The sequence below is a fragment of the Sinocyclocheilus grahami genome, unplaced genomic scaffold (assembly GCF_001515645.1).
Source record: "Sinocyclocheilus grahami isolate Dianchi unplaced genomic scaffold, SAMN03320097.WGS_v1.1 scaffold388.1, whole genome shotgun sequence".
Classification (NCBI taxonomy): domain Eukaryota; kingdom Metazoa; phylum Chordata; class Actinopteri; order Cypriniformes; family Cyprinidae; genus Sinocyclocheilus; species Sinocyclocheilus grahami.
Genome location: NW_015505567.1, coordinates 815,607 through 829,463, shown reverse-complemented (window position 1 = coordinate 829,463; position 13,857 = coordinate 815,607). Strand labels below are relative to the sequence as shown.

The 13,857-nt window shown below is 39.5% G+C and overlaps 1 protein-coding gene across 1 annotated transcript in view; it reads left to right on the top strand.

Annotated features, from left to right (window-relative positions):
* The window catches only part of LOC107550126 (probable G-protein coupled receptor 149), a 28,326-nt gene extending 15,671 nt beyond the window's left edge, over positions 1 to 12,655 (top strand). The window contains exon 4 of the mRNA XM_016231353.1: positions 11,704 to 12,655. Coding sequence (XP_016086839.1) covers positions 11,704 to 12,312 — 609 coding nt within the window. The 3' untranslated portion in view covers positions 12,313 to 12,655. The remainder of the gene's footprint in view (positions 1 to 11,703) is intronic.
* Positions 12,656 to 13,857: the final 1,202 nt, after the last annotated feature.

Below are 13,857 nucleotides of genomic sequence, written 5' to 3'. Positions count from 1 at the left end.
AGGGGTTTGCCGACCCCGGGGCACGCCACCATTTGGTCCTCCGCCAGTTGGATGGCCTGGTTCAGCGACGTCGGGCGGTGGCACTGGACCCACTGGGCAGTCTTCCTCGGCAGCCGTGCCACGAACTGCTCCAGCACCACTCGGTCGACGATTTCCTTGACGTCGCTTGTCTCGGCTATCTACGGCAGGCACCCTGGAGCTGTTGCGTCATCACGAAGGGTCGCCCCCCCCCCTCCCCGAGGTCCAGCGACCGGAAGCCCTGGCAATGCTGCTCAGGGCTCCGGCCGACCTGCTGAAGGATGGCGCGCTTGAGGTCCTTGTAGACCAGGAGGTTCTAGACTGGCAGCTGTTGTGCGGCGACCTGTGCTTCCCCCGACAGCAGGCCAGTCCTCCTCGGGCCGGCCTCCGTCGACCTCTGGAAGAGGTCCAAGAACACCTCCGGGTCGTCCTGGGGCCCCACCTTGTGGAGAGGCACGTGGGTGGGTGGTGCTGGGGCAGATGTCGTTCCCCCAGCCCGAACCTCCCGGTCAATCCAGCTCCGGAACAACTCGCGGTCTTCCAGCAGCGCCTGATGGTGCTCCTGAGGAAGACCCGCCAGCGATTGGATGACCTCCGCAAATGGCGATCCTGACGGGGACTGCATGCTGGCGTCGGCGTTCTTCTTCCTTCCCGGGTTTCGGCACCAGTGTCATACAGTTCAAGAGGGAGGAAGGAAGAAGACAGGGTCGGCGGACTGGGACGCGAGTGTTTATTCAAGTCTCTCAGAAAATACAACAGAACAAGGCAGCTGCGCATTCAAACTCTCCGTCAATAACTCAGAATATAGCTCTATATATGCTTTGCTCCAGTAGCCCAGTTTCCTGGGTGGCTCGCATTCCCAGTCAGTCTCTCTCTCCCTTCTATGCTCCAGGTGGCCCCTTTTATCTGGTCTCTCCACACCAATTACTGAAACGAGACACAGGTGATTATCATTTGCACTTGACCTACTTACGCACCGCTCGTCTCCTGCCTCTCTCTCCAGGTGCAGACCTCTCTGAACCACGCCCCCCTCGCCACACAGATATATTCGCTGTTTTTCATGGTGGATCGATTTGATCCATGATCGACATTAAGGTCTGCTTAAGAATAAGCGTGCAAAAATTAGTGAGACTGTGTGAATTTAATTGGTCGTTTATGGAACCGCTTTAGCCCCGATAGATTAGGTTAGGTTATTTCAAGTCAGATTTTGGAATTTTAATCCCAGCTTTTCCTCAGGTTTCTGTAGTGTTGTTGTGATCCATCATATTCACGCAGCAGCAGCAGTGATGAGAGAACGTGCTTGATAAACAGTTTAGAGAGGAGAAATCAATCTACATATAAAATATTGATCACAGCTTATTGGTCACTTTCTAAATAATAAAAGTAAAGCGCATCCACTAGTAATTATATATAAATTAAGTTTTTTACCGATGCAAATATGTTAGAAACGATGCATCACGATACAAATGCCAACTTGTAGCCGATGCACACTTTTTAAACCGATGCGTCGCATCGTTAACTTTTTATGCCGATGCACCGAGCGAATTGGTGAATCTTCCCATCCCTAGCATCTCATGACTCAGGCCGATACGATACGCATCTTGATGCATAGTCAACAATACGATACATTAAAGATACATATGAAGCAGCAACCGATGCGATGCGATACAATTCACCCCTATTACGATGCAGTGCGATACGATTTCGATTCGATGCAATATGATGCAATGGGAAAAAATATGATCACTTTTAATGCCTCAAGGACTGTTTCATAAAACAAGTTTACCAAATAAGCCAGGCTTATTTCAGTTAGTCTGGCTTCTTGACAAATTTGGTTTGAAATTTTGATTTGGTTCCATATAGCAAATTTAACATAGATCAACTTCAGTCACTGTGGCAACTTATGCTGGGAAACTAACCTGGTCTAAAGCAGGTTAACTGTCAGGCTAAGCTAAACTCTGAACTTTTACAATAACACGGATTTTTTATTTTATTTTTTTACAGTTTCTAGCTAAGCAGAAAGGCTCTCTCTGGTTTTATGACAGCTGTATCTTTGCAGAACAGATAGAAGAACAGAACATTACAATCTAAAATTGCTCTTTAAAGCATTAAAATAACTAAATTAAAAGTTAAAATCACTGAATTAAAATGAAAATAAATAATAAAGAAAATGACTTCTAAACTGCTATAAGAAACACACATTAACTCATTTGAGCTTAGTAATTAGTACTGAATTAGCTTACATTTGATTTACCTATTACAATAGTTCCTTTACAGTTACTTCGATCATAAAAATACACTTATATGAAGGTTTAAAATTCTACAAAAGGCACATTTAATGTCCGACAACAAATATTTTAGCAAAATGTATATTTTACGCAGAATTATTGTGCTCCTATCAGAGCATGTGAGCGAAGCGGAGCGGTGTGACGCTCCGCTACGTTTTCCGCTCTATGGACATGCTCAGTCGCTCTAACCACACAAGCAAGCAAGCGCTCCATTAATATTCCGCTCACGCTTACCGTGAACCAATTCCAGCTCAGATCCCTCTCTGACATAAAATTTCTCTAGTAGGCCTAATTGTTTACTGTTTGTAACGAAATTCTTGGATTATTGTCTAAAATTAATTTATTATTATTTATTAATTTTAAGTAATAATGATTTTAATAAGTAATTACGAAATATAATAATTCGTTCCACGGTTTAGGCCTACTAAAACTAGGGAACGAACGAATTAACAAACGAATTAATTTGTGGCAGCTAAGCCTAAACAAGAGAACAAATACTTAATTCGTGGCCACTCCGCTCACATGCTCTGGCTCCTATTTGATTGCGCTCTGTCTGTTTAGCGTGCATGCGCGCAGCATCGCTCGTTCACTTGCGTCAGCCTCGCCCACTCCTGACAGCAAAATGAATATGTTTGCATGACTTTCTAACATTTACAGAGGAAAAATATACTTGTGACATGTCAGTTATGCACCGAGTAAAACACAACGTCTCAAATGCATTAAACAGCACGAATATATTCGCTGTTTACCATGGTGGATCGATTTGATCCATGATCGACATTAAGGGCTGCTGAAGAATACGCGTGCACAAATTAGTGAGATTGTGTGAACTTAATTTGTCGTTTATGGAACCCCTTTAGCCCCGATTGATTTGTTAGGTTATTTCAAGTCAGGTTTTGGACTTTAATCCCATCTTTTTTTCCACGGGTCTCCGTGGTGTTGTGATTCGTCATATTCACGCAGCAGCGGTGATGATGAGAGAACGCGCTTGAGAAACAAATACATGGGTCACAGATTATTGGTCACTTTCTAAGTAATAAAAGTATAACGCATCCACTAGTAATTATATATAAATAAATCGGTTTTTACCGATGCAAATATGTTTATATACAAAGCGATACAAATGCCGACTTGTAGCCCATGCACACTTTTTAAACCAATGCATCGCATCATTAACTTTTTATGCCGATGCACCGAGCGAATCGGGGAATCTTCCCATCCCTACTATGTACTATAACATGTAAAACGAGAACATGAAAGGATTATTCTAAAAGCAACTCATGTAAACACCATAATCATAACATTGGCTTATTTAGAATAAGGTAAATAATTGATTACTGATGTCCATGTAAATGTAGTCCCTGTTATTCTTCTGCCTCTTCTGAATTATGCTGATAACATTAAACTAGATATTCACCACCACAACAACCTGAAATGGTTATTAAATATTTGAATCACTTCTACTGTAGACAGTTGTATTGGCTATATCTCTTATTTATTTAATGTTTACAAGGGTAAATCTTAATGCCTAGATACACACTGGAGCTGATGAGTTTAATAGAAAATAAATGGCCTCATGCTTTCCAAAACAGATTTATCCAATTATAACTGAGCCATGCAAAAATAAGCCATTCAATTAAAATTACAATAGTATTAATGCGTAGAAAATCCCTCCAACTGGACAAATTATTATGTAGATTGTTTTCATTACAACAAACAAACAAACAAGCCATTTCTGTGTATTTTAATGTATTGTGTCAGGAACACATTGCACACTGTAGAGACAGGCAGAGACTCTTAGTCAGACACATTGACATGATTGACTACCGTTTTGCTTTGCTGGCTTGTACGGGCATGGTCTCACCATTCACACATCCAGTTCACTGTTTCAGTATTGGGTCAATTCTATTGTAAATGTAAATAGACAAGTACAATTCATTTAGCCTAATAATTGATGCAACTTTGATGTATGCCTATGTACAGTATTAAAGATTTATAAATTGTGAATAGTGGAATATGAGGACTGGCATTGATCTGACTCTTTTCCTCCACTAACATCGTTTTTATCAATGTATTAGTCTTTGAGCCTTTAAATTCATTTTTCCACCTAAATGCATTTTTCATCATGATTCACAATTGTAGGCTAATAATCCATATAGCTTGTATTGCATCACACTTTTTTTTACAATAACACTGTATGACTGAATTAATTCAAATATTTAATTGAAATAAATAGAATATTAAACATGCTTTAGTACGTTAATGTTTCTCTACCTCAGAGGTCCCAATCCTGTTCCTGGAGATTTACTGCAGAGTTCAGTTCCAGCCCTGGTCCCAACACACCTGTCTGTAATAAGTGCTCCTGAAGATCTTAATGAGCTTTTCTTGTGTGTCCATCAGCTGCTCTAAGTACTAAGTACTCTGGTCACATCTGCAGTCTTCATGCCTCCCTGCATCTTTTTTTCTGCTTAACTTCAGAGTCAGTAGAAAGGTCTCTTTCCTGTCCTAAGTTATTATAACTATGGCCTTAATTGCCTACCACCTGTAAACCATAAGTGTCCTCAGGACTGTTCCACAGGTGCATGTGCAATAACTGTTTATGATTCATTGAATAAGTATGAAAAATATAATTTAAACCCTTTTCAGTAAAGATCTATCTATCTATATGTCTATCTATCTACACTATATGGACAATAGTAGACGTGTGTTGTGTCACACCTTTTAATTATTGAATGCAGGTGTTTTAATCAGACCCATTGCCAGTATATATGGTGTATAAAATCACAAACCTAGCCTATTCTGCATTTACAAATATTTGTTGGGAAAAAAAGGGTTGTTCTGAAGAGCTCAGTGAATTCAAGCGTGGTACTGTGATAGAATGCCACCTTTGCAATAAGTTAGTTTGTGAAATTTCATCCCTACTAAGCCTCACATCACCAAAAACAATGCCAAGCATCGGATAGATTGATGTAAAGCACGCTGCCACTGGACTCTGGAGCAGTGGAAACCTGTTCTGTGGAGTGATGAATCACACTTCCCTGTTTGGCAGTCTTTATGGAAAAAGTTTGGGGAAGGTGCTTTTCTATTCCAGCATGACTGTGCCCCAATGCACAAATCAAGGTCCATAAAGACATGGTTGGATGGGTTTGGTGTGGAATGACTTGACTGGCCTACACAGAGCCCTGACCTCAACCCCATCGAAAACCTTTTGGATGAACTGAAACTGAGATTGCAAGCCACGCCTTCTCATCCAACATCAGTGCCTGACCTCAAAAATGCTCTATTGAACTAATGTGAAAAATTTCCACAGAACCACAACAAAATCTAAAGAAAACCTTCTATCCATCCATATTTTTTTGTGATCTCAATTTAATATACTGTATTTGAATTATAAAAGTAGTTTACTTTTGACTATAGTTTGCACTCTCCCATCCTTCAGTAAACAGTACACAATTATTGTTGATGCATAAATGTGGTCAGTTTAGTTGTCTTTCTGTAGATGGTCTTTTTGTATTGGGGAACTTATTATAAGTTTTCATAGTACATAGAACCAACTTATTTTACAAGATCATAGAAAATTTGTTTCATTATATTCCTTCAGCACTCTTATGTTTTCTTTTGGTACCATTCAGTATGATGAAAACTATTTTCTGTTTCTCTTTTTTGCTATGAGGAATATAGGATTTATGACAACAAAGGCAGTTCCTCCTTGTGCCCCGCTACAGTGGGCTCTACTGCAAGCCATCACTTTAAAACAGTGGGTAATTGGGAGTTACAAAGAGAAAAATACAATTGGGTTACTTTAAGCTCTTAGCATGTTTGGTGCCAAAACAGCAGGTTTATGAAATACTGTTTTGTGACTTGGAAACCCCACTGGGCTGCTGCAGCACAGAAGACTATGACTGTCACTGTGTATCTGCCACGGAAAGCAGGAAGCTAGATCACAGTTTAGACCTTCAGATCCTCTGGTGGCAATGATCCAGAGTAGGAGGAGAGGTCAGAGCTAGCACCAGTTAACCTGGGACAGATTAGTAATTCTGAGTATATTGAGAACTCGGGTCATATTTATGCTCGCAAAAGGTAATTTGTGTAAGATTAAAATGACTTGTTCTGTAAATAATAATTAGTCATTTTCGTGAGTGAGTGAGTGAGACATATTTATATAGGTGAGACGGAGGATTCATGTGATTGAGCATCTGCATCAACACTCCTCACTGCATATAGACTGACTCGCAGGGGAATTATGGGGAAAATAGGCCACTCGCACACATAATCATAAACATCATAAAAAGCCTGGGCCTTGTTTGCATTTTGCCATTTTCTCTGTCTGCTTTCCTGCCTTGACTCTGATGTGGTTATTATCCTTCATCGCCCCAGTGCCTCTAACTCATCCGGTGGGTGAACTCACATGCAAGTCATACCCTTCCCCCAGTCACATGGTCTCTACAACCTCTGATGAGCATTATTTCATTTGAATGATATGCTGTGTTTTGTGCAAAGCCTGCTGGAGGCACACATCATGTTGTTGACATCTCATTCCTCAGCCTTTCTAATGTAACAAGAGAGAAGGAATGAAAGAAGGTAGGGAGAGATCCTTATCTATGGCTGCTGTACTGAATGGTCAGATGAAATCAGATCAAAATGCCTGAATTATTCACAGTCCTCAGTCAAGCGTGGCATTTCAATCTATTACACACAGGCTCCATGGCGACTGTCTCTCTTTATCGTGAAAGGAGCATATCAATGAGAATGACAACGCCACTAAACTGGATTTCTCTGTAGTGTGACGTTACTGTATATGACTGAAGTTGCTGACGGGAGAAAGATAGCACAATGGAACCACGGCTGTTTATGGACCTTGTTGTAATTTGACCAGAGCTTTTGGTCTCGATGGGCCTGATATACACACAGGGCTCATTAACTCACAGAAAACGTCTTGGGAAAAGAATCACATTTATTGGACTGCTTTTTAAATGCCATTGACTTTGTGTATAATTTAGAGCTTTGGACCTTCAAAATTATTTTAAATTTTTATTTTTTTTATATGCCTCCATGTCTGGTATAGTATCATCCTGTAAAGCTAAATTGCATACTCATTAAACATCACTGCACTAAAAGCATTAATACATTTACCCAGATAAACTACGAGCTCATTGAATGATGAAAGAATGTTAGTATAATTGGTGGTTACATAGCTGGCACAGTTCAGATATTTGTTTTCACATACTGTATCTGCAGTATAGAAATGTTTTCATAATATTTTAACCCAGGGCATAATGCACCAGTTTTTCGAGAGAGGCACCAGTGGTGGTCCTGGCTTGCTTTGTGCCTTAGGCAAGATAGAGAAAAGAACTTGGAGAGAGAGAAGCACTTTTTTTGTAGTTTTTTATACACTGCTCAAAAAAAGGGGTCCTATTAGGGCTGGGCGATATAGCTAAAAACTGTATCAACGATATAATGTTTCATATCGTTCTATCGATAATTATTGACATTTTTTATCAACTTTTTTAAAACAAAGAGCAATAGAAAAAAATGTTTACATTTAACCACTGTACTTTTAAATTAACTAAATTTATTGAGGCAAACAACAAATATTTTTTTTTGTTTTAACAGTCAAAAACTTTTTAACCCAGGGCATAATGCACCAGTTTTTCGAGAGAGGCACCAGTGGTGGTCCTGGCTTGCTTTGTGCCTTAGGCAAGATAGAGAAAAGAACTTGGAGAGAGAGAAGCACTTTTTTTGTAGTTTTTTATACACTGCTCAAAAAAAGGGGTCCTATTAGGGCTGGGCGATATAGCTAAAAACTGTATCAACGATATAATGTTTCATATCGTTCTATCGATAATTATTGACATTTTTTATCAACTTTTTTAAAACAAAGAGCAATAGAAAAAAATGTTTACATTTAACCACTGTACTTTTAAATTAACTAAATTTATTGAGGCAAACAACAAATATATTTTTTTGTTTTAACAGTCAAAAACAAAATAAAAAATTAAACAAATATCTAATTTCTAATGTTTTATATGCAGATTAAATAGGTTAAACTTTTGGCTTGTCTCCCGAGGCCACAGGAAGGCGCAATGAGCAAAATAATGCAGCACATTAAATTGCCAACTTAAGGTAGTAACTGTCTATAAAAAAAAACGTGCATTACATCTAAATTAACTCATTTAAATCAAATATAATTTCGTAAATTGCATAAACAATTATGAACAAAACTGCATCATGTATTTATGCATTGCTTAACACAAAGAGCCGAATCGCCCATCACACAGATTGCCTTCAAAAACATATGAGACGCAGTGAAAAGGAAAAAACCTCCACAAAAATGCGCGACATGCTTTCTAAAAGTATAAACTGTTTTAACTTTGCATGGCTGTCTACATCTCTTGTGTGAGACGCGTGTGCAGCAGTCATACTTGTCCGTCTAGAAATTGCATTGAATATGCTTTCTGTGTGAATGGCTTGGTTTCAGTTTTAACCAAATCAAGATCTTCTAGGCATTGAGCTTCTATATTTCTCTAATATTTTGAATGATTAACACAGCAACTGTGTCTCGTGGGCTAGACTAACAAAACATTAAAGGGGTCATATGATGCTGCTAAAAAGAACATTATTTTGTGTATTTGGTGTAATGAAATGTGTTTATGGGGTTTAAAGTAAAAAAAACACTTTATTTTCCACATACTGTACATTATTGTTTCTCCTTTATACCCTGCCTTTTTGAAACGCGTCGATTTTTACAAAGCTCATCGGTCTGAAAAAGCGAGGTATGCTGTGATTGGCCAGCTATCCAATGCGTTGTGATTGGCCGAATACCTCAAGCGTGAGACGGAAATGTTACGCCCCTCACCATACTGTGATACTGTGTCCCGGCCGGAGCGACGAGACAAAAACATTAAAACCCATTACAAACGAGGCATTTGTTGCATTCAGTGGGGTCTTTTTACGCGTTGCATTGCATCGCGCCGCGTAAACATAAAACTCTGTCTGCATTTGTGATCAGAGAAATGACAAACAACAAGTGCTACTACTGCCCAAAACTCGCGTTTGAAATGAAAACGTACTTAAGTGAGTCAGAACTGCCGGCATTGTAGTCTTAACGTTACTCTCCCAGGATCAGTAAACAGTCCTCCATAAAATGTGCTGCACACATCTGGATATATTGTAAATACAACTTAACCACTGATTTGTAGTTGTGTCCTCTTTTGGAAGACCAAACAAAGTAGTTTCGCTTTCACAACGAAAAACACAGTGGCCTAGCGTGAGGGGAAGCCTCGGCATAGCGTGCGCTGAGGCCGGGATAGAGTGAGCTGAGGCCGGCTGAGGATGGAAAAATTGAAATCGCATCATATGACCCCTTTAAACTACAATGCCACTTACATCATCATCACCGCATCTCGTGCTCCACTGATGACGCTCCCTGACGCACATCTAACATTGGATTGTACTATTTTTGCGTTCAAATGCAAATGTTTATTTTAAATTAGTCTAATATTCATTCTTTACTCACAATCTCCTCATCACAGGCAGGCACAGCACTCATGTTCGTGTTTGTTGTCTGCTTCACTCATAGCACGTGCCTATATCGAATATTTTTTATATCGTTATAGAAGAAGGTGTACCGTCGATAAATATCGATACCGTTTTATCACCTAGGCCTAGGTCCTATTATGCTTTTTCACTTTTTCAACTTTAGTTAGTGTGTAATGTTGATGTTTGAGCATTAAAAAGATCTGCAAGGTTACAAAGCTCATAGTCCAATTTAAAAGGAGATATTCTCTTTAATAGAAAACACTTTTCAAAAACTACAACAAATGGCTCGTTTGTACTACAGCGAGCTTCTTCTGGATATTGTGAAGTCACAATGTGAAGAGATGCTGGTTCTTCCACTCCGGTTCCAAAACCCCGTTTTTTGCTTGCAATGGTTCTGCATAATTCTCTTGTTTGTAAACATTTTCAGGGTCTGATTTGGGCTCAAATTGGTATGGCAAAATTGATGCCATCATTAATATTTACAGCTGAGTATGCAACTCATGGATATGAAAAGGAGCATGACATTTTCGGAGCACGCTCTAAGCAGTTCGCCAATCACAACACACTGGGCCAGCTAACCAATCACAGCTCAGCACCATGCAGCTCGATTGGCATTGGCCAGAATTGACAGGTCCAACACAGGCACCCCGTTCTCTTCATGGATGAGAGCAGGTTCACACTGAGCACATGTGACAGACGTGAAAGGGTCTGTAGATGCTTTGGAAAACGTTATGCTGCCTGCAACACCATCTGGCATGACAATTTTGGCAGTGGGTCAGTGATGGTCAGGGGAGGAATATCCTTGGAGGGTTACACAGACCTCCATGTGCTAGCCAACGACACCCTTACTGCTATTAGTTGAAATCATCAGCTCCCATTGTCAGACTTTACGCTGATGCAGTGGGCCTTGGTTCCTCCTGGTGCATGACAATGCTCAGCCTCATGTAGGCAGAGTCTAGCACATGGATGCCATACACACTTCTGACTTACACTAGGAGTTGTTTTGATGAAATTCATGCATGTTCGATCAACCTGTAATTAAACATTTTTGCTTTGATTTTCGGTGTGATTTTGAAGTCCAGCCCTCAGTGGGTTGATGATATCGGCTTCCACTGGCCATTGTCACATCATTTTGTTCTCAACTAATTACACAATGTATGTAAGTAAACATTTTTAACTTGAATATTTTGTTCATAGAGATCCAATATGTGGTTTAAGTGTTCCTTAAATTTTTTCAATTTTTGAGCAGTAAGTGTAAGACAGGATAGTGGTTTCGCCTGAAAAAAAGATATCTGAGTTTGCATCCCAAGTTTTCATTTTGTTTATAATAAACCAACCAAAATTTTAACAGAATTTGAACAAGTGATCACCATTTTCATTGTATAGAAAAAAAGCAGCTTTGAGGTGTCTTTCCATGGGAAACGTCACGAGTTTGGAGAGATATGAGGGTGGATAGATAAAAAAAATTGCCTTTAAGGTGCTACTCAAATGGACCAACCAAATGTACCTATTATAATCATGCAATTTACAGATACAGGTAATTTTAAAATAATAATTATGTTTAAATGACATAAATTACATTTTAAAAATGTGTGGCTTTGCTTTTTTTTAACTAATCAGTTTTGAGAATTCAGAGTGTACGCTTGATTTTCTTCACCATTAATTAAATTGATGGCTATATCTCTAAGTTGTTTGCAATTTTTTAGATTTTTTTTTAATTCAGTATTTTCATTATTTTATATTTTAAAGCAGCTTTTAAATGTAAGTTTCCATTGTTTTGTGTGTGTCTTTGTCTTTATGTGTATCACACTGTTTGACTCTTTACAGCATGTCTCTTTGTCTTTATATTTCCAAACAGAGATCCACAGCTGGGTTGGCCATTCCATTATGTGCCTTCCAGGGCACCGTTTCCCTCCATGCCCCCACAGGCAAAACACTGTCCCTCTCCACCTATGAAGTCAGCAGCGATGGCTTGAAGATCTCCCCCAACAATGCAAAGAAAGTTGAGGTGTACCGCTCCAAATCGGTGGGTCATGAACCTAGTGCTGAAGAGCACAACTCTAGCACTGGGGGAGGTGGAGTTGGAGTAGAGTGTGGAGTCGCAGACACCAATGTAAGAATTCACCTGGAGGTTCTGGAGATCTGTGACAACGAGGAGGCCATGGACAGCGTGTCTATTGTCTCCAACATCAGCCAGTCATCCACACACGCACGCTCACCTTCACTACGCTACTCTCGTCGGGAGAACCGCTTTGTCTCGTGTGACCTAGGTGAAACTGCTTCGTACTCTCTGCTGATCCCCACAAGTAACCCGGATGCGGACAACATTAACATCCACATTCCGGATACAGTGGAAGCGCATAGACAGAACAGCCGGAGACAGCACCAGGAGGCTGGAGGTTACCAGGAAGAGATACAGCTGCTTAATGAAGCCTATAGGAGGCAGGCAGGTGATCAGGGGAACTGAAATAACCAGAAACACCAAGCTGTGCCAATGGGCTGAGAAATCCCTAGGAAGAATTATAGAAGGTTTGGATGAAATATTGTGATGAAGGCGCATAGAGTTGCAAGTTCATGGTAGATTTAAACACTCAGAAATCATCTAAGCACAACTAGAATTAGCAGAAAGATCAGATGTCGCAATGTGAAAATCCGCTTCAAGGAATCACGAGAGGCATTTGTCTGCCAAGCTGTATCCTTTAGTAAGCAATTGTGGGATAAAAATAGGCTGAAAACATGATGAGATGTAGTAAATGCCTCTAGAATTAAAATTCAAGGTTAGCATGCCATAAGGATTAGCTGGAGTTTTGGAAAGGAGAGAAATGTGAGCCAAAATCATCACAATTAAAAGAACCAAAGACTTAAACTACTTCAGTCTGTGTGCATTGAATTTATTTAATACACGAGTTTCACAATTTGAGTTGAATTACTGAAATAAATGAACTTTTCCACGACATTCTAATTTATTGAGATGCACCTGTATATGCTAACATGCAACTAAAATGTGATCAGAGATGCAACAAATCTCAAGATGAGACAGAGTGTTGGTTTATTTGTATTTGCCCTTGATTTCAAGCCTCGGGAAAGATAGATCAGGGGGTTACGACAGAAACGATGACTCTCGGATGGTTAGAAGTGGAGATGTCTTGGTTTGAATGAAGCACTGGAGAATAAAGCTCCTTGAGTCCTTGAGTGGATGAAAGTGACATATATGCTGAAATAAAGGTTGTTGGGTACAAAGGAGGAATGGAATTAACTCGCTTCTCAGATGTTCTGTCATTCATTGAATGCAAATATAAGTGCATAGACAGAAAAGCTTGAGGAGAGAGTTGAATAGAGAGGGATAAATTCTGTCATGAGTATGTGCGTTTGTGGTGAGATGGACAAAGAACGGGATTGTGAGGCGTGTGTGCATTCCAGCTCAGGCAGAAAGCATATGGCATACTGTAATAACACATTCCAAAAGATAATATATATTTTTTTCATTATTATGTTATTCTGCATAAAACAGTCCAGGTGTTTTCCCACACTTAGTTATCTAGTGTGTGTGTGACTTGTTTAAAGGAATGTTCAAGGTTCAGCACAAGTTAACGTGCACTTATGCCAAATGTTGATTTTGTCCCTCCTAGTCTTTTAAAAAAAGCAAAAATCTAGATTGCAGAGAGAGGGAAAAAAGGAAGTGAATGTTAAAATAGATTACTCAACCAAAAAATTAAGCAGTGTGATAAAAACAGACAAATCTCTTGTGTAAATTTTGCTGCAATGAAAACATAACACCTAAAACCCTAAAATGACAAGAACAATATCACAGCTCAAAGAAAACACAAGTTTAAAAGAAGAGTTAATGTACTGTAAGTGCTTTTGTAATATTATCGCCTTCACATTTCTGCGTCTGTTTGGCTCTATTCACTTCCATTGCAAGTGCCTCACAGTAACCCTGACTATTTTGTCTTTATTTTGTTTTTATTTTTTATTTTAAAGGAAATTAATTATTCAACATGTCATATGTTAT